This window comes from Plasmodium cynomolgi, chromosome 13 (assembly GCF_000321355.1).
Source record: "Plasmodium cynomolgi strain B DNA, chromosome 13, whole genome shotgun sequence".
Classification (NCBI taxonomy): domain Eukaryota; phylum Apicomplexa; class Aconoidasida; order Haemosporida; family Plasmodiidae; genus Plasmodium; species Plasmodium cynomolgi.
This window is the reverse complement of record NC_020406.1, coordinates 1255273-1274334: the sequence shown is the minus strand read 5'-3', so window position 1 is coordinate 1274334 and position 19062 is coordinate 1255273. Positions and strand designations below refer to the sequence as shown.

General features: G+C 42.9%; 5 protein-coding genes across 5 annotated transcripts; 1 reads left to right on the top strand and 4 right to left on the bottom strand.

Moving 5' to 3' along the window:
• Positions 1 to 2824: 2824 nt before the first annotated feature.
• Positions 2825 to 3464, bottom strand: PCYB_133770 (hypothetical protein; the record flags this gene model as incomplete). The annotated part of the gene is made up of 2 exons (XM_004224402.1): positions 2825 to 3067; positions 3342 to 3464. The coding sequence occupies 2 exons, from the start codon at positions 3462 to 3464 to the stop codon at positions 2825 to 2827; spliced, it is 366 nt and encodes a 121-aa protein (XP_004224450.1).
• A 912-nt stretch (positions 3465 to 4376) lies between these two features.
• On the bottom strand, positions 4377 to 8273 carry PCYB_133760 (hypothetical protein; the record flags this gene model as incomplete). The annotated part of the gene is made up of 12 exons (XM_004224401.1): positions 4377 to 4751; positions 4967 to 5041; positions 5152 to 5207; positions 5378 to 5449; positions 5602 to 5724; positions 5892 to 6196; positions 6349 to 6379; positions 6652 to 6696; positions 6864 to 7260; positions 7534 to 7635; positions 8018 to 8078; positions 8258 to 8273. The coding sequence occupies 12 exons, from the start codon at positions 8271 to 8273 to the stop codon at positions 4403 to 4405; spliced, it is 1632 nt and encodes a 543-aa protein (XP_004224449.1). The 3' UTR covers positions 4377 to 4402.
• Positions 8274 to 10928: 2655 nt separating this feature from the next.
• PCYB_133750 (hypothetical protein) lies at positions 10929 to 12176 on the top strand (the record flags this gene model as incomplete). Its single annotated transcript, XM_004224400.1, has 2 exons — positions 10929 to 11663; positions 11760 to 12176. The coding sequence occupies 2 exons, from the start codon at positions 10929 to 10931 to the stop codon at positions 12174 to 12176; spliced, it is 1152 nt and encodes a 383-aa protein (XP_004224448.1).
• A 693-nt stretch (positions 12177 to 12869) lies between these two features.
• PCYB_133740 (glutathione reductase) lies at positions 12870 to 14934 on the bottom strand (the record flags this gene model as incomplete). The annotated part of the gene is made up of 3 exons (XM_004224399.1): positions 12870 to 14234; positions 14464 to 14542; positions 14729 to 14934. The coding sequence occupies 3 exons, from the start codon at positions 14932 to 14934 to the stop codon at positions 12870 to 12872; spliced, it is 1650 nt and encodes a 549-aa protein (XP_004224447.1).
• A 1194-nt stretch (positions 14935 to 16128) lies between these two features.
• PCYB_133730 (YT521-B-like family protein) lies at positions 16129 to 17967 on the bottom strand (the record flags this gene model as incomplete). Its single annotated transcript, XM_004224398.1, has 2 exons — positions 16129 to 16965; positions 17107 to 17967. The coding sequence occupies 2 exons, from the start codon at positions 17965 to 17967 to the stop codon at positions 16129 to 16131; spliced, it is 1698 nt and encodes a 565-aa protein (XP_004224446.1).
• Positions 17968 to 19062: the final 1095 nt, after the last annotated feature.

Here is a 19062-nt window from a genome sequence, read left to right as displayed (position 1 = left end):
CCAAATGTCTGTTTCTCGTCACTTGATTGGGTTTTTCCCCTTTTATGTTTATTTCCCCCTTTTCCGGTTTGAAAATGTACCTCCATGAACTGCGCAACAAAATGGGAGCCTCGTGTTGTGCACGTATGATGTAAGGAGAATAACGCATGCGCGGTATGTACAAACGAGATAAGCACAGAAGGCGGTATGCGCGCGTGGCCTTTCACGTAAGCACCTCGCGCCTGCTGGGTGACACACAAAGGAGGCTCTAAACAAACATGTACATATCTGTACGCAAACGGATGAGCAAAAAAAATGACAATTCAAAACAAAAGCGTTGAGAGGGATGGATGTCCCTGCTCTCCCCTCTCGGGCATAATCAAACAGGTTAAGCTCTTTTAAAAATGCAAAACTGAGAGATGAAACATTGAAAATGGCCAAAAAGGTAAAAATTGTGAAAATGGCCAAAACGCTGAAAGCGCTGGAAATGGTGAACTGAAGGCGTTCAAAATGATAAAAATACGTAAGTGGGAATTTTCACTTTGCTTTTTTTTTTTTTTTAGTTCGATTTTTTCGCTGTGCTATTTGGGAACCTTTTGCGTAATTTTTACGTATATTTTAGCGTACTTTTTTCCCGTACATTTTAGCGTACTTTTTTCCCATACCTTTTTGCATGCTTTTTTCCCGTACCTTTTTTTGCTTACCTTTTTCCCGTACCTTTTTTTGCTTACCTTTTTCCCGTACCTTTTTTTGCTTACCTTTTTCAATGCCCTCTGCGCATGTACGTGGGAAAAAAAAAAATGGGGTTGGGGGGGGGAAATTCCCTTGTTCACTAAATTACGGTTAAGGAAAACGGAAGGCGGGGAAAAATACATGCCGACGAAGCTTTCGCCGCGCGAGGGGCGTATCCGTGCTTTTCTTTGAAATTTCAAAAAGGATTGCGCGAAAAAATATGTCAAGAGGGGGGGGAGGTGGGGAAGGTTACTCTGCATGGACCGCCAAGTGGGCAAACGCTGCAAGAGTGGTCAACAACGTACGGTATAAAAAAACCGAAGCGCAGTCTTTCCCCCTTTTTTTTTTTTTTTTTTTTTTTAAAGCTCCAATGAGTTTAAAAGAAATAATTAAAGAAAGGAAAAATAACCCTGTTGGGTATGATGCAATCTTTTACGCATAAAAGTTGCTGCCCGGAAGTGAAAATAAAATTGGCCTTTCTTATACATAGCATGAAGCATATAGCCAGGGCAGCGTTTATATATATCTGTGCGTAAAAGGAGAAAAGAAAGCTTAAGTTTAGTTTCAACGTCGTTAATCCATTGACAAGCTGCGCTAACTTTTATTTGCACATTTAGGGTTAGGGGGCATTCATTATTCCTTTGGTCGCCCCTCCTGGTTGGCGCTTTTTTTTTTTTTTTGCAACCCTACCATCTAAAGTATTATATACCTATATCTACAAGTTAAGAAAAAAAGGTCAGCAAAGAAACCATTCAGGTAATATCCTCCCATTTTTGAAAGAAACAAAAAAGAAAAAAAAAAGGGAAAAAAAAAGTACCATCTGTGTAGGATAAAACAAGTAGTGCGGCTGCAAGCTTGTCATTAGGTTTTTCCCTTCCGTAAAGGAGTACAAGTGGTAGCGGTGGTGTCATGATTCGGTGGCTCAGTGGTGGTAGCAAGATATATGTGCACATGATAGATGCACCTCCACCACCACTACCACCGCGCCCACGGATTGTGCGTGCCCCAACTCTGTAGCAGCTGCACATGCCGTGCCCATACACAACCCTCTCCCCCCGCGCGCATTTCTATGCTTATGTTATGTGCACTGGGCTGAAGTACAAAGTTCGAAGCGTGAAGCGGGCCGTACCCCTTAACAGTCCTTTCTGTAAATGTTTTGGCCACTCACAAGGCACTTAGCGTTCGTTAAAGGGGGATGGCGGCCCTCTCCCACGTAGCAATTCACCCCACATAGGAAACTGTCATAACGCAGTGGAAGGAAAAAGGTAAACGATGTCGCTGCAATGTATAGCACGAAAAAGATGGATAGGCAATTTTTGCACATTTGTTTGTAGTCCCCAAGGGGTGAACATACATATGTATGTTTTTTTTTTTTCTGTGCTGCTAACGCGTCGCTGCACTTGACAGCCTCTGTGACCCATTGCCACCCATTTCAGTGCCATTTTTCTTTTCTACACTCTACGTTAAACGTGGCAACATCGGTGTTGGACCTCCCACCCGCACGTTGTGCGAGCAATTAAAGGAAGTCATATTTTTAACGGGTTATAAAAATGCTTTAAAATTGCATTTAGGAAGTGAACAAACACGCACCTGAGTTTTCAAATATATGCAAAAAAAAAAAAAAAAAGTCTTTCCTTTTTGCTCCCATGCGCTTGTACCGATTTCCAATGCGACGTAAACGAAAAAGGAATGACGAAGCAAATGTGTAGCGAACCATAGCAGCGAAACGAACAGGGTTACACCTGTGCAAGTGTGTTTGTTGGCTAGCTGCACGAACCGCGTCCACTACGCACTCCAAGGCATAGTTTCCAATCCGGGGAGGGTATCTGCTGGAGCGTGGTGAACGAGGGGTTCCTTTAAGGGAAGGCGGCTCTTCTGCGCCCATAGGGGCAAACGATTAAGAATTAAAAGAAGATAGCGATTTGTAAAGGGGCCCCTTCGGCAGGGATGCAGGGTCGTCTAGTTTTTGCCGCAGCGGGAAGTGTGACCCCACTCCCAAAGGGTATTAAAAAGCAGAGTTACGCAAAATCGGTCCTCGCAATGCAGACGCGGTAAATATACACACTGCGAATGGCCACAATGGAGAAGCCGTCCCCCCCCCGCCGCTCAGCAGTCACAGCCCGGTGAGGGAATTTTCCACCTGGCGGTAAAAACGCTGAAACATGTTAGCCACTTCCTTTTGGAAGAGTAAGGAATTTTGAGCCAGGACGAACAGGTCTGTCAGGGCATTGTTATTTATGGACTGCAGGAGAGAGTGAATTTCTTTTTGTATGATTAAAAATTTGTTGAAGTATGCAATGGCTTTGTTTTTAATTTTGCTAATTTCTTCAAACATAGATTTTATGGAATACTCTCTCTGCACATTTAACATTAAAAAGTTTTGCTTCACTTGGTCAGTGAATTCTTTTAAGTGTTGGAAGTTAAAACTTTTTTGCAACAAGTTGTCGTTTTTTTTTTTTCTTTTTTTTCATCCTTCAGTAACTTTAATTGAAAAAGAATGTCCCTTTTTATATCCTTGATGTATTTTTTTTTTTGTTGCAATTTCCCTTTTTTTGTAATAATTTGTGTGCAAAGCATTTGTTCGCGTTTAGCAATCGTTTGTTGTTTTTTTTTTTGTTCAATTCGCTTACATGTGTGTCAAGTAGCTTTATTTCATTTTTTATATTCTCTATGTTGCGTAACTCCTGCTCTTCAAATTTGGCAATATTTTCTTCGAGTTTTTTTATCCTTTCTTCAACTTGGTCCAAGTCCATGTTTGTTTGAGATTTTATCACACAGGAGGGAGGGGGTTGGAAAAGCTGTCCTATCGTATGTGACTTATTTTGCGCATTTATTTTGGTCAATTTTTTTTTGCACTTGTGAGTGAGCTGCGATTATCTGTGCAAGGGGGAAGTAATACGGCCATAAGAGCTCCTCCCTCAGAGTGTCTGCCTTACCGTACTGTTATTATGCTATAGCAGTTTGCTTTCCCCGTGCAATGCTGATTTAACTTCAGCTGATTAGCTCCAAGGTGAAGGTTTAAAATGGCGATGACCGTCACGTGACCGTGCGAGGTTCGGGCGCACACCCAAATGGGGCGTTAAAAACGAGTTCGCCGTTTTTATCTTCTTAAGAATTGTTGGCTCAGTGGGGAAAAAAAAAATAAAAAAAGCGAACACAGCGAGCGCGCGCAAAGGTGAACGCCACAAAAAAGTACACACACTCGTGAACATACGCATGAACATTAACACAAATATAAACGAACCAAACAGTGCCGCTAACGTGACACGGCATGGCGCACCGTAAGACAAAAAAACGAAAAAAATAATGTGGCCCTTTTCGTGCCTAACACGGTTGCACGACTGAGCTGGGGAAATAGCCGAAGAAAGTTGGAACACCTGGATAATTTTTTTTTTTTTTTTTGTTAATACCTTTCGCTCATTTGAGGAAGCAAATCGGGCTGGGCGAGCCACCGAAAACGCACCAAAAAAAGGATCGGAAAAGAAACCAAAAAGGAACAAAAAAATAACTCGCACAGTGCATCCTCCTTTTTGTAACTGCTAACACATGGTGGAGTGTACACACGTGCAAGTGCAGATCTTAAAGTGGTGCATTATAACAGGGGGGGGAGGGATAACTCAGGTGTCCCATTGCTTCTGCGCTTAACCGCTTGGTCAGATGGCCTCCGCAATAACTCCAGACACTCCTGCCATCATGTCCTGTTCTGCACATTCATCATATAATCCTTCATGTACGTGTGGACCAACTCGTCTGTGATTACTGGCCTGTTGGACTTGACGAGGTGGGAGTTTTTTCCATTTTTCCTCTCATCCTTGTCCTTTTTAGGAGTAGCAATCTCCCCGTGATCTCGTCCTGCTTCCCTTTTTTCAGCGATCTCGTCATGGTACTCATGTGGAGCTTCGTTAAGAGTCACGTTTAGCGGTTCGTACAAGTGGGGGAAATTATTCACATTCGATTCATCAAATTTTTCTATAATTTTAAATTTGTCATTCTGTATCAGTTGCAATTCTTTATTGAAGAAGTACGTGTCTACCATGTTCCTGTGAGAGAGTTTCAGTGTTCGCGCAAAGGGGGAATAAATAATCGATTTGACAGACGGGGCACCTTCACGTGTGGCACACTGATTGGTGTGTTCACCGCGCAGGTGCTGTCACTACGTTCCAATGTACGTCTTTTTTTTTTTTTCGTGTAACATATTTTCTATTTGAGTATTTTTTATTTTATTTTTTTGCTTTTCTCCCCGGGGGGTGATTACTTTTTTTTCTGCTTGGATAGTTCGTCATTCAGGGTTGAGTTCTCCTTAAGGAGGTTGTTTATCAAGTCGTCAAATCTGCAGATTTTGGAGAGAGAGAAATTTCCAGGGAGTGCTTAAACGGAGCGATGCAGATGAGGAGCACTCGCTGCGAACAGTGGCAAATGCCACTGCGGGGAAGGACTTACTGGTGAACATTCACGTCTTCGCGATAGGCCTTGTTGATGTACTCCCTCAGAGTGTCCTAATTCGAGAGGATAACAAGGTGCAGCGAAAAAAAAAACAAAAAAAGGGGAAGGAATAAACAAATCAGAACAAGGATTTTATCGCCATGCAAAAATGAGGGCTCATTTTTATACTTATTCGCTACACGCGAGTGACCAAAAAAACAGAGGGGGGAGCAAAATGACTTACGATTATTCCCAACAAATCTGCGTTTTCCTTTTTCAGGTCATCTATATGATCAGTCAACTTTTTAATTTTGTTCTGCGGGGGGGGAAGTGGCACGTAGAAAAGGGGGGCATAGAAAAAGGGGGCATAGAAAAAGGGGGCACACGCGTGGTGTCGACGTGGTGTCGACGCGGGGTATCCGTGCGGATTTTCCACGCGGGGTGTAAAAGCCTGGCTAGCGCTAACACCGCTATAGCAACGACGATGCCAGTCGACGTGGTGTTTCCTCTTGCTTCTTTTATCCCCACCTTCAATTGGTCATTGTCGCTCTGCGACTGCACACACTTTTGGTACAGCTCCTCCAGTTTTTTCTGCGCACAGGGGAGGGGTTAAAAAAAAAAAAAAAAAAGGGAAAGATAGAAAGATGGAGAGATAGGAAGATGGAAAGAGGTGCATCCATGGCGATGTATAGAAGTAGGATCAATAGGGATGAACGTAAGGGAGAAGATGGTTCACCCCACTTGCTTTGAAAACTAACCTCGAATGTAATTAGTTGCTCCCCGTTGTGGTTAAAGGAGTTATTGTTTGGAGAGTCCGCCTCATTTGGAGAGTTCGCCTCATTTGGAGAGTTCGCCTCATTTGGGGAGCCCTCCTCATTTGGGCAGTCCTCCCCCTTCTGGTTGCAATCCTTTCCCATTGTGCTGCCCCTCCCGTTGAAGCTGTCATTGTTGTTTTGGTCCATCCCCTTCATCTTCTCCTCCGTCAAACTCTTCCGAAGCAATTTCTTTATTATCATATCTTTGTATTCTATTTCTAGTTTGAGCGGATTGGCTTCATTTCCATCTGTAAGAAAAATTGGGAGGGACAAAATTGGGAGAGACAAAAGTGGGAGAGGCAAAATTGGGATGAACAAAAGTGGGAGGGACAAAAGTGGGAGGGACAAAACTGGGGAACTCAACTAAGCTTAAGGAGAAAAATGCAACACGCGATGGTACCTTTGCTGAAGCTCCTCTTTTGCAGTAACCCCTGAAATTGGACGAAAGGAATGCGTGAACGGGGGAAAGGGGTAAAGTAAAATGAAGAGAACAGCAGTACGGAAAAACAACACACTTCGTGGATTCATCACATAGGAAAAGTTCACACACAAAAAAAAATAACTGCGGCAACCTCCCCCCCCACGCACACACACTGAAATGGAGAGCACCCATAGGATAAACAAAAGGTCAAGTTTTTAAAAACAACATGGTGCTCAAATTAGGAAGAGGGGTGAAACATTCACGTGTAAAGAATTTCCCAACCGTTCCGAGGTTTAAAATTTGAAGGGCACTTTTCTCGTCAAACTCCTGTAGGGTGTATGTGTGGCAAGAAGATCATAATGTTGGGGTGTCAGTGGTGTGGGATACAGGTTAACAAATCGAACGACGACATGATCATGTCGATGAAAAAAGAGAACCTCGTGAAAGAGCTCACATCACAACTGTTACTTTTCCATCCCAAGTGAACAACTCACCTTTGTATTATGCACCTTTAGAAATTCCAAGTTTTTCTGACTCTCCTGTAGCTGTTCTTGTAGCATTTTGCAAGAACATTTAAGGCCACTATTTTCCATAAGCAGATTGGAATATTTGTCCGTTAGAGTTTCATTGTCCTTTTTAAAATCTTCATTTTGTTTTTTTAGTGTAATTATGAACTCATTCGTTTTATCGTTTCTGTATTTTTTTTTATTTTTTAAATGCTTCAGCTCCTCTTCCTGTAGCTTTGATTCCTTCACCAACACGTCGTACTTGTTCGATAAGATGAGAAGCTGTTCGCTCATGTTTAGGATGGCTTCATCCTTTTCCTCGGATTCTTTTTTCGAACACTCTAGCTCGTTTATTTTTTCTTCCAGTGATTTTATGTTTTCCTCTCTGCTCAGTGGTGAGAAAAAAGGGAGAAGTGAGTAGGGGGTGAGTGGCCATGTGCATGAGGGGCGGGGGAGGGGAGTGTTCTGGGCACCACATATGGGGGGGGTGCATACACATGTGCGGATCTGCACAGATTCGAGCGAGTCGAAAGGGGCTACCTCTTTCGTGGCGGCAACGTTGTCGTGCCTTTTTTTGCACCTTTTTTGCGCTTTTTTGCACATTTTTTTCGCTTTTTTTTTTTTGCTTTTTTTTTTGCTTTTTTTTTTTGCTTCCTACTTCTCCTGCACCTCAGCCTCGTGTCGATTTATTTCGTACTCGAGCTGCAGCTCCAAATCCTTGACCTTTTTCTTTAGCTCCTCGACGCTGACCTCTTCGCTGCTGCGATTTCCAAGGTGACGCGCGTGAAGGGGTACATCGAGGTGGGGGAGGGACGAATGAGAAAAAAAAAAAAAATGGTGCACATTAAGCCGTGAACACATTGACCTGGTGTGTGTGTTTTCATGACAGGATAAGAAGCATACGAAGCTGTCGATATGTCGCGCTGCGTAACCACTCAGATGTCACACCGCGTAATCGCTCATATGTCACACCGCGTAATCGCTCATATGTCACACCGCGTAATCGCTCATATGTCACACCGCGTAATCGCTCATATGTCACACCGCGTAATCGCTCATATGTCACACCGCGTAATCACTCATATGTCACACCGCGTAACCTTCGACACGCCATCCAGGCGTACACACCCTTAAGTACGTACCCTTGCTTTGAAGAGGAAAATGCTTCACTGCTCCTCCTTGACAAATCCTCCGGATGTGACTCTACCAAGGGGGAGGGGGTGGGGGACAGCAGCAGTGGGTGTAGTGTGCATTTGGCCCCACACAAGTGAACAAGGTGTGGCGTGGAGGTATCATCAAGGAATCGCTTGTATGCACAGGGGTGGCTGATGTTACGGTTGGGTTGAGATTCACACTGCGTGTGCCGTCGAGGGGGGTTATACCTGCGGACTGCTCCATTGGTGAGGAACTAAAAACTCGAAACTCGAAGAGCGCGACGGTGTCAGGTTGAACTGCGTGATCGCTCACGTCGACAAAATGGCACAAGACGAAGAAGAAACAGGTGGGGTGAAATCAAACCACACATGTAGATGAGGAAAAAAAAAAAAAAAAATCACCAAAATTTCACATTTTGTGAACCATTCCCAACCCTTGGGAAAATTAATTCGCGCGTGTCACCTAATGGGTTATTTTCTGTTTCCCCATTTTGGCAACTTCGCCGCTTGGCAGTTTCGCAGTTTTACAATTTTACAGTTTTACAGTTTGCAGTTTTGCAGTTTCGCTGTTTCGCAGTTTAGCAGTTTCGCTGTTTCGCTGTTTAGCAGTTTCGCTGCTCCACATTTTTTCCGCTTTAGCTTGCCCTTTTTACAACGCTTCCTTTCCAACTGTTCACATTTATTTCACACAGCGGAAAAAAAAAAAAAAAATTGATAATTTTCAAACGGATGGAAAACGAATGTACATTTCCCAACTTGATGCGAAAAAAGTGGTTAGTTTAAAAGAAAAAAAAAACACAGAGGAGAAAGTCTAACAGTGGAGTGTTTGCCGAAGAGGGCGGGGAAAAAACGCATGCGAAGCGTGAGTGAAGGAAGGCCCACCTCCGCATACACGCATACGCGCATACGTGCGTACATACATACGTGCCATCCACCAGCTTGCGTGCGTGCGCAGGGGAACAGCTGCCCCCCACCTCTGATTTCACAATCCCGTGGTGGTTTTTTCCTGCACCAAGTATAGCGTGACCGAGGCGAACTCGGGGGGGGTGGCTTTCCACTGCAGAAGGGAAGCGGCAAAGAAAAGCAGCCAGCGAAGAGGCAAAGAAAAGCGGCCAACGACGAGGCAAAGAAAAACGGCCAACGAAGAGCCACGCAGCGTCTGTTAGCCACTTCCGGTGTCACTTCTTCGCGAGTTACTTTTTCTCGGCCTAAACTTCGCATACCGCGCATTGTATGCTACACAAACCTGACTAACCTGTGTTTTTTTTTTACTTTATCCGGTTACGCCCCCGTTTCCACTTCCCCTTTTCTGTCATTTCGGTTTTCCCTTTCATCTTTTTTTTCATTTCACTTTTTTTTCGTTTCACTTTTTTTTCTCACTTGATTTTTTTCCCACTTCGTTTTTTTATCACTTCATTTTTTTCTCACTTCACTTTTTTCTGGCGTGTTTTTCCTCCCCACTCACCAATTCAGTTCACGAAGGGAAAATAAATGTACATAGTAAAAATACATATGTATGTATTTATGCGCGTACGCATTGCATACATTTCCCTGCGTATGAGCAAACGCATAAGCAAAAACCACGCATTCAACGTAGGCCATTTTTACGAACATAAAGAGTAACCCTTCAACTGCGAAACGGAAAAAAAAAAAAAAAAAACAAACGCAGAGGGATATGTACATACAAATATGAAATTACATAAAATGAAACACATAAATATGTGGCATTATATATAAAGTACACTTTAAGTGTTTTTTTTTTTTTTTTTTCCCTTCTTTTCATACGATCTTTTATTGACATGGTTAAATGCAGTGTCACAGCGCTGAACACCCTAAATTGACGAACCCCCCGAGCGTATTATGTATGTATGTTCACCTATGCCCCATCCTATTGGTGGTACATATATTTGCCTAATCGCATCCTTTTGCGTTTGCGTCAAATTAGTAACCCAATAGCAGAACAGCGTTAGCAGCCCTGGCCGAGGGTTCATAAAAGGGAAACGCCTCCCCCCCCTCCAAAAAAAAAAAAAAATTCACACCCCTGCTGCTTTTCTCCTAAACAACAATTTTTGCATTGCCCTATTGATGTTCGTGGACGTCTGACGCGTTGTTACATAATTCACTCCTCCCTGTGCTAGCGTGCGGATGTGCCGATGTAGATGCGTATGCACGTGGGGGGTTCACACCAGCATATGTGACATGCTAACCGGAATTAAATTTGCATCCCATTAATTCATCTTTTTTTTTTTTTTTTTTTTTTTTTTTGAGTGCAAAAAATTAAAAGTTTGTTTCGCCACCATTTCGTGATAAGTTATATTATTGTTCTGTTTTGCTGTTTTGTTGGTTTTCTGTTTTGCAGGTTTGCTGCTTCACTGTTTTGCTTTACCTTTTTACTGCGTTGCTTTGCGCTGCATTGCATTGCACGGCTTTCACTTTTTCCAAATTGCAGTTTTGACAAGCCTGTGTGTGGGCGTTCGGTTGTTTCCCCGTGCCTCGAGGCAGAGCAGAAGAAAGCACCTCACGTCTCTTCACCTGGCACGCAGGCCACATAATTTGCCGCACGCATAGAAAAACGGCAACTCCCCTTCCCTTTTGCGCAGTAGCCGCAGTTAGGTAATCGTCTGCACGCACTCCTCATCACCACGTGGCGGCAGAATGAAGTACGTCCCCCCCCATATGAGGGCCCAAACAGAGGCCAAAGAAAAAAAGGAAGCAGAAGCGGAGAAATTGGAACAATTAAAGGAAAAAATTGAAAATGCTAAGGAAGAAAAAGACATTGATAGTGACAGCTCAACAGAAGGAGATGATTTCGAAATTGTACTAAACAGTGTTGTCATCAGTCAAATAGCAAAGAATAAAGATTTGAGAGGAGAGTTACTAGGATATTATATAAAAAATAATGAAGAAAAAAAAAAAAAAAAAAAAAAAAAGGGAAAAAACTGGAAATAACGAGGAAGAAGAAGATGGAGTGGGTAATAAAAATAAAAATGATGCAGACGACGAAGAGGAAGATGATGAAGATGAAGATGATGATGATGACGATGATGATGACGATGATGATGACGATGACGATAATGATGATAATGATGAGAAAAAAATGAAAAAGAAAAAAAAAGATACAGCAAAGGATAAGAAAAAAAATAAAAAAAATGATCCAAAAAAATTAAACGTTGTAGAAATTAACCAATCATTTTGTGTGTGCAATATTGAAGATATATGTATTGACAAAATTTCCAAAATGACAAATAAATATCAAATTGCAAAACAAAGACAAACCGAGTTGCTAAATAATTTAGTGTTATATTTTAATAAGAATAAATATGAGGAAGAGGGAGAAAAATATATAAGTGAAGTGAACACATATTATGACGATTATATGAATATTATGGCAGAGCTGAACTTTGATACAACATCTTTCGGATTTTACATCAACATTTGTGATATTAAGAAGAAGGAAGTGTTGGCCACACTCCTGATGTGTTCCCTAATTAACAAAAACTCCTTTGTCCTTTGCTTTGGTGAAAAATATGGGAAATTAATTTTTTCTGCGTACAAAATAGACGTCGATGTAGTGTTCGAAATTAAGAACCAAATAAAAAATGCCACATTTAATCAATTTAATGATATCCTGAATGTTGAATTGAAGAAGAAAGGACTGAACAGTAAAACGATTTTGCAGAAAATCCCCATTCGTATAAAGAACTCCATTATAAGTTCCCTCTTTTTGAAGGTACTTAAAAATAAAAACAAGAATTTTGTCTCCTCTATGGATTATTTGAATACACAGGAGGTGGACTCTCTGGAGAGTTACATCCACGATACGTGCAAATCCCTTGAGTTGCTAAAAACAGAACAGGACAAAATGATAAAATATAAAAAGGATGTCTTCAAGCAACTGCAGACGCAGAAAATTTATCAAGAAAAGAAAAAACTCGAGAAAGAAAAAAATAAAATTGAGCATGACAATCAGGAGACAAACGAAGAAGACATTAACATGCAAAATATTTTTAAGAGCATCCCACAGCCATCTTTGCTGTTCCCGTACGTGCTGACCATGAGCAATAACTTGCTAAATGACAATATTAACAATTTGTGCAGCCATGCCATTGCCAAGTCTTACTTGTACTACAAAAATGCGAAGCCGTGAGAGGGGTAGCGGAGAGAGAGTGTGGACAACACGATGTGGAGTTTTTGACTTCAAGGCCCCATGCGACTCCGCTGCTCGTGTAAGCGGATAAGGCGACGTGTTCGTGCTAGAGTATAAAGAGACACGCTCGTTCCAGAGTACAAAGCGACGCGCTCGTGCCAGCGAAATGTTTGCCACGCGCTACGCACCACGCACGTATTTATGGGTGCCCTTTTTTTTTTTTCAGCACACATTCGTGTGTGGCCATTTTTACAGCTTTTTTAAATGCCCTTTTAAATGTGTTTTTAACCCTTTTACGTCGAACCAAGGGAAAAAAAAAAAAAATTAAAAAAAGGAATTTTTTTTTTAAATGTTCCTTGTGGAAAAGTGGGTGATGGGGCGAAGGGGGCAAACACTGGCCACTTATTGCACAGTGGTGCCCTCCCCGCCGGTTCGCCTCATCTGACGCAGGTTGATCGATTTAACGAGTTAAGTGAGGGAAGGTTGGCAATGCAAACAGTCGGTTAGCGTTTGGACGTGCACACGAAGTGGTGGGCCAAGCGGTGTGCCAAGCGGTGTGCCAAGCGGTGTACCAAACGGGTGTACCAAACGGGTGTACCAAACGGTGTACCAAACGGTGTACCAAGCGGGTGGGCCGCACCGGCAAAGCCGTCAAATTGTGGGGTGGGGGCGCGCCTGTTACCACAGGGAAGCTCACTTCATCCAGGGCTGCATGGTGAGGAACTCCTCCGCAGCCGTGGGGTGTATGGGTATGGTCTCGTCGAAGTCCTTCTTCGTGGCGTTCATCTTCAAGGCGACGGCAAAGCCTTGTATAATTTCATCCGCATTGAGTCCGATAATGTGAAGACCCTTAATTAACTCCTCCTTACCAACGCAAACCAATTTAAGGTAAGTCTTCTCCTTCTGTGCAGGGTCCATATCATAGACAGAAAAAAACAAGTTTGTAAATCTTGACTCGTAAATTTTCACATTCTCCTTGCCATATATGTCATTAGCTTCCTGTTCTGAAAATCCGATGGTTCCAATTGGGGGATGAGAAAAAATAACAGTGGGTATTAATTTATAATTCGTTTTTCTAGACTTGTTCAGGAACAGTCTATCGGCTAGTAACCTTCCAGCGTTAATAGCCACCGGGGTCAGTTGCACATTAAAATAGGAGTCTGTAGAAGCGTTTTCCTTTTTCTTTAAGTACACCTCTTCATTGTAAAGTTTGAGTAAATTCAGGTCTTCAGTTTCTTGTTTCTTTTTCACCATGCAACAATCACCTACTGCATAAATGTGTTTCACGTTTGTCCTTTGATTATCATCCACAAGAATGTAATCCTTCTCAGTTTTGATGTTGACCACCTGTAAATTTAGGTCCTTTGTATTAGGAGATCGACCAATACAGTAAATCACGTAATCAAAGTGCTCGTACTTTCTTCCATCTGATAAATAAATGGTTAAATTATTTTCTTTCACCTTTTCGATTTCTTCTACATTTGCATGGTTAATAATATTGATGTTATTTTTTTTCATGTCATTTTCTAATTCGTTAATAACTGTTTCGTCAAATTTTCTGAGAAGTCTGTTTCCTCTAGCAAAGATGTAGGACTCGATTCCTAATCTCCTGATGACGTTAATGAGCTCCACTGCTATGTATCCACTGCCTACAATTCCTATCCTTTTGGCTTCTTTTATTTTAAAAAAATCGTCACTCGAAATGGTATGTTCGATTCCTTTCACATTTGGAAATACTGGTTTATTTCCGACTGCTATAAGGATATTTTTTCCTTCGATCACTTCATCATCGTCTCCTACATCTAAGTCTTCCTCGACATCACCTTTGTTCTTCACTTTTTTTATTAAGACTTTATTTTCGCTGAGCAAGCTTGCTTTCCCTTCAAAATATTCCACATTATCCTTCTTCAAATTTTGCCTATAAATATCGTTCAATCTTCGTATGTATCTGTCTCTCCTTTCGACTAGCAACGGAAGGTTGAAACTGAATTGTGTGTCGAATCCGTAGTGCCTCGAGTTCTCTAAGATGTCATGGATAGACGCCGCGTTGAACATTATCTGGTTGGGGAGGAAAGGGGAAAGGGGGGCACGTCAAAAAGGGGCGCGTCAAAAAGGGGTGCATCAAACGGGGGGTGCATCAAACAGGGGGTGCATCAAACAGGGGGTGCATCAAACGGGGGCCTACTGCCTAGCAGCACATTTGCTTTCCAGCGCAGGTAAATTTTCCCCCCTTTGTGGGCTGCAAAACAGCGGAGGACTCGGCTCCGCCGCTTTTCCCTGCCTCTACCTTCTTTGGCACGCAGCCGACATTCACGCAGGTGCCTCCAAGGTAAGCCTTTTCCACGAGTGCAACTTTGGCCTTGTTCCTGCGGTGTGTGTGTGCAGGGAGGTGCAAATGTGGGTTCAGGTGCAAACGTGGGAGCAGATTCTGATGCAGATTCTGATGCAGATGCTGATGCAGATGCAGATACTGATGCTGATGCAGATGCTGATGCAAAGGCAAGTGCAGCCTCTGGCGTGTTCACGCGGGGCACTCCTCTCCGTGAACCCACCTGGCTGCTCGTCTAGCCGCGGCCATGCCGCCACTGCCGCCTCCAATGACTATGAGGTCGTACACCATGCTGGGCTTCTTCTTCAGGTGCGTGGGGGCGCTCGCGTGTTCCAAGTTGTGGTAGAAACTGAAGCTCCTTGTTAATTTTATCGACGGGTTCAGGAGGGCGAAAAACAAAAAAAAGTGAAAATAGCTGAGTTGGCGCATGTTTTCTCAGGGGGGGGGGCAAGTCACGAAGTTAAGCGGTTGAGCGGTTAAGCGGTTGAGCGGTTAAGCGGTTGAGCAGTTGTGAAGTTATGAAGTTGTGAAGTTGTGAAGTTGCTACTCTGCTACGTTGCAGTTAGGAAGTCACAGGTGGGGGGTGGAAAATATTGCGCAGGGAGGTGCGTACACGCGGTCACGCGGGAAGAATGGGTGTAACGCGTGACAATACACTGCTTCGCAAAAAAGTGAGAGGTCACACGTAATGGTACATACACTACTATACATAGGGGTTAGGTGACGAACATGAAAGGGAGCTGCGTTGCGAGGTACGCAGGGGGGGAGAAAAAAAAGTCAGGGCGCGAAATGGGGAAGGGGACAAATATTATACAAATTTCTCGCGCAAAATGGGTACAATACCTATTTAAAATTAGCAGGAATCGCAAGGGCGTCGTTTTCATAAGAACACGTTTTCGTTAGCTGCTAGGGAAATTTTCACACAAAAATTCATTTGCGTGTAAATGCATACATACGCATGCTTGTTCGTCTCCAGGACTTGTAGGGCTGCTCTTCCTCTTTCACTTGAGAAGGTAACCCTTTTTTTTTTTTTTTTTTTTTTTTTTTTTCTTCTCTCATTAAAAATGTATAATGGTATACATATAAGTCGCTAAACAACCGCTTGGGAGCTTTCCTTTTTTTTCCAAACATCGGTTGTATATTCATCGATAAGCAATTTTTTCCAACTCGCTTTTTTATGCCTTGGGTCATGACGCACAAAAAATGGTTAAAGCTTATTGAAAACATTTTTGCAGCAGGACGGAAAGAGCGCTGGCCGTTTTTATTTTTTGACGCGCCCCGCACCCTACATGTGCATCCACTTAGTTGCAGTCGTTTTTTTTTTGTTTTATAGTTAACTTTTTTTTTTTTTGCTCTTTCGGAAGGAAAACTGCTCTTTTTTGCATTTCCTTGTGTTTGTTTTTATTTTTTATTTTTTATGACTGTACCTACATTTGCAGTTAGCTAATGGGGAATACGCGCCGCTGACACAAGGAGGGAATTTTTTCTTTCCACGTAAAAGGGGCAAATTGTTATCGCCTGGTTACGTTGCAAACTGCGTGTGGATTTTTACTCTTCCTCCAAGGGGGCGCATCGTTGTGGCGTTGTAGTTTCTCTGTGTGAACCTCTCCCCGGGACCACCCCCTACCCAATGGCCTGCTCCGTGCCGTCGACGAAGGTAATCCGCTCGCAGTCGGACTGCTGGTTGAGGCTAAATATGCGCATGTCCCACACAGTGTTGCTGTTGAGTAAACCCTGTTTGTGCAAATTCTCAAAGAAGGCAGCATGGTTTATCCGGCGCTTGTATTCATAAATCGTGCCTGCTAGGAAGTCTTCACTGGGTAAAGCATAGATCCTATTACATATGATAGAAGCCAAATTCAGAGGCAACTCCGTCCCATCTCTGCTTTTTTTCAGAGGCAAATTTTCATTACACGGATTCTTCATATTCTTAAAAGCATCAAAGTCAATTTTGGCAATCTTAATCCACTGGATACGAAAATTCCCTCCCAACCTCTTCGTTATAGGTCCCCATAAATTTTCATACAAATTTTTGATAGGCATAGTTACCATCTTTGCATAGCCTTGAAACCCTCCACTTTCATTAACGGAGAAAAGAAATATAATGGTATAATTTTCTTTGAACAGGGTGATAAATTTCCTCGTGTTGTTTTTTCCCGTAGCCCATACTCCATACAGAATGGATAAATATAAGTGAGAAATTTGATTACATTTTATTATAAAAATTTTTATTTTTTCACATGGGACTATTTCATTATTTATGTCATATATGCCAGGGATGTTCATCAGATTTTCTTGATTCTTCTTGTCTGTATTGGTACCCACTCTGTTGTTTTGTGTGAATCCTTTTTCCTTCTCTCGACTGGTCATTGTGATATTGTCACCAAGGGGGAAAAAATCATCCAAATTTTTAGTACCTCCGCTAACCCCTACTTTTGGATGGTAATGTCTACTGCTGCCCTGCGCATTTGAAGCGTTTGGATAACTTCTACCCTCATGAGGCCACTCATTTTGGTCCTCTTTTTGGAGAGATAAACCTCCTCCAAGGTGGCGATGCATATCATTGTTGACTCCACGCTGATGGTGGTCTAAATTCCTCACAGATAAGTCATCCGTTTGGATATTTTCCTTCTCATTTTTTGAACTGTTTGAATTGACAGATAGAGGTACCTTCTCCTGGTACTTCTCCCCACTAAGAACAATCAAGGCATCCCTTAACTTGCTCATGTCTAAGGATAGCTTCTTCTGATTGCTATACAGGTGGGTATACAAACGTTGATTCACTAAAATGTGGTCTAAGTAAAACTTGGGTAGGGTACTTATAAGGTTAATAAATTTCCTACTTTTATATTTATGCACTTTTTTGCAATTGTATCCTAAGTTACAAAAGCCTAGCAAATAATTCACACAGATATTTTTTTCATACAGGAATTTCAACACATCATCTAAGTAATCATCTCTACTTTCTGCAGACCCTCCTGGGTTGATATTTTCTTGTGTGTGTCTGAACATACAAGACCCACGTACTTTGTCAGCGCAGTAATTATTTTTGAGGAAATTTTTACAGGCTGGTATTTTTGCATAGATAAGTTGGTGTAAATAATTACAGAACAAATTTTTCATGCACATATTTTTTATGTAATGAATACAGATGATTGAATGTTTTCCTTTTTTCTGTTGGACGTCTACTCTGTCAATCCCTTTTATGGAGAGTAAGCTAGACTGTTCCTCCAGCTTTATTTTGACCTGTTTTTCTAGATGCAAAATGTGGGGCTGTTCGCTTGGGTGGACACCACCTTGGTGGTTTGAGTGAATCCCTTGGGGATGCCCCCCATGAGCATCATCCTGCCCTCCCTCCCTCTGCCCTCCGTCCCTCTGGCATTTCTCCCCCCGCATGCTCAGGTACAGCTGGAAGAGATTCCTCCTCCCCCTGCGCTTGGCTATTTTCTTTCGGGCGATCATTCTACTTTGGGGGGGATGGCCTCCTAATAAGGGGCTTCCTTTGGGGGGGATGGACTCCTAATAAGGGGCTTCCTTTTGGGGGGGATGGACTCCTAATAAGGGGCTCCCTCGGGGACCTTCTCCCTTCTCACCAGCGTCAACCCGTTCGATCAAGCCCTCTGTTGGGGTTACCGCGGTACAGGTTGCACCGTGCAAACACTAAGGAGGTACTCAATTTGCTTTACTGTTCCGTGTAGAGTTTTGCTCCCTTCGGGGCATGACGGGAGGGCTATCCACAGTGTATCCCGTGCGTCACCTGCGTCATCTACATCGCCTGTATTAACTGCATTACCTGCATTACCTGCGTCACCTCCATCAGCTGCATCACCTGCATCACCTGCATGGCTTAGCCTCGCTGCTGCCGCTGCGAACACTGCGCCCTCGTTGGAACGCTGCTTCAGTTCCACCCGCAATGCGCAATGCAAGCGTGCAATGAGCAGCGTATTTTTAGAGGAGCGGAGTTCCTCCACTTGGCGTATTTTTTTTTCTTTTTTTTCCTTCCCGTTCAATGTATCATTTGCACAGTTACTTGGGGTACCTCCCTTTGGCATTTTCCGCGTGTCGCTTTATCCTTTTTTAAAAAAAAATGGTCATATTTCTTAGCGCACAATTTGTGCTTCCTCCTACAAAAAGGGCTGCTTCGCCTCAAGGGGCAAGTAGCGGGAAGGAGATTAAATTTTGGCCGTGCCTGGCACTCCGCGGGGGTGGGGTGAAACTGGCGCTCCTCAAGGAAGAGACCGTTCGGCAGAGAGAGGCTGTTTGGCAGAGAGAGACCGTTTGGCAGAGACCCTGTGGCAGAGGCAGATAGCAGATGGCGCAACAAAGCAGAGGTGCACAAGTACACAACCTGATCAGGTGTCCCACCCCGAGGGAAAGTACACTCCCGTCATTCTTAAAGGGTCCTCTTATTCAAACATCTTTTTTAAAATTATGTGATAATTCGCTTGGTTAAAAAATGAGGGGAACAAAATGAGTAGGAGAATAAAGGAACAGATAAGTAACTAAAGTGGGAGTAGTGGAGGGTGTTTAAAAGGGGCAAAATGTGCATATGGTAAG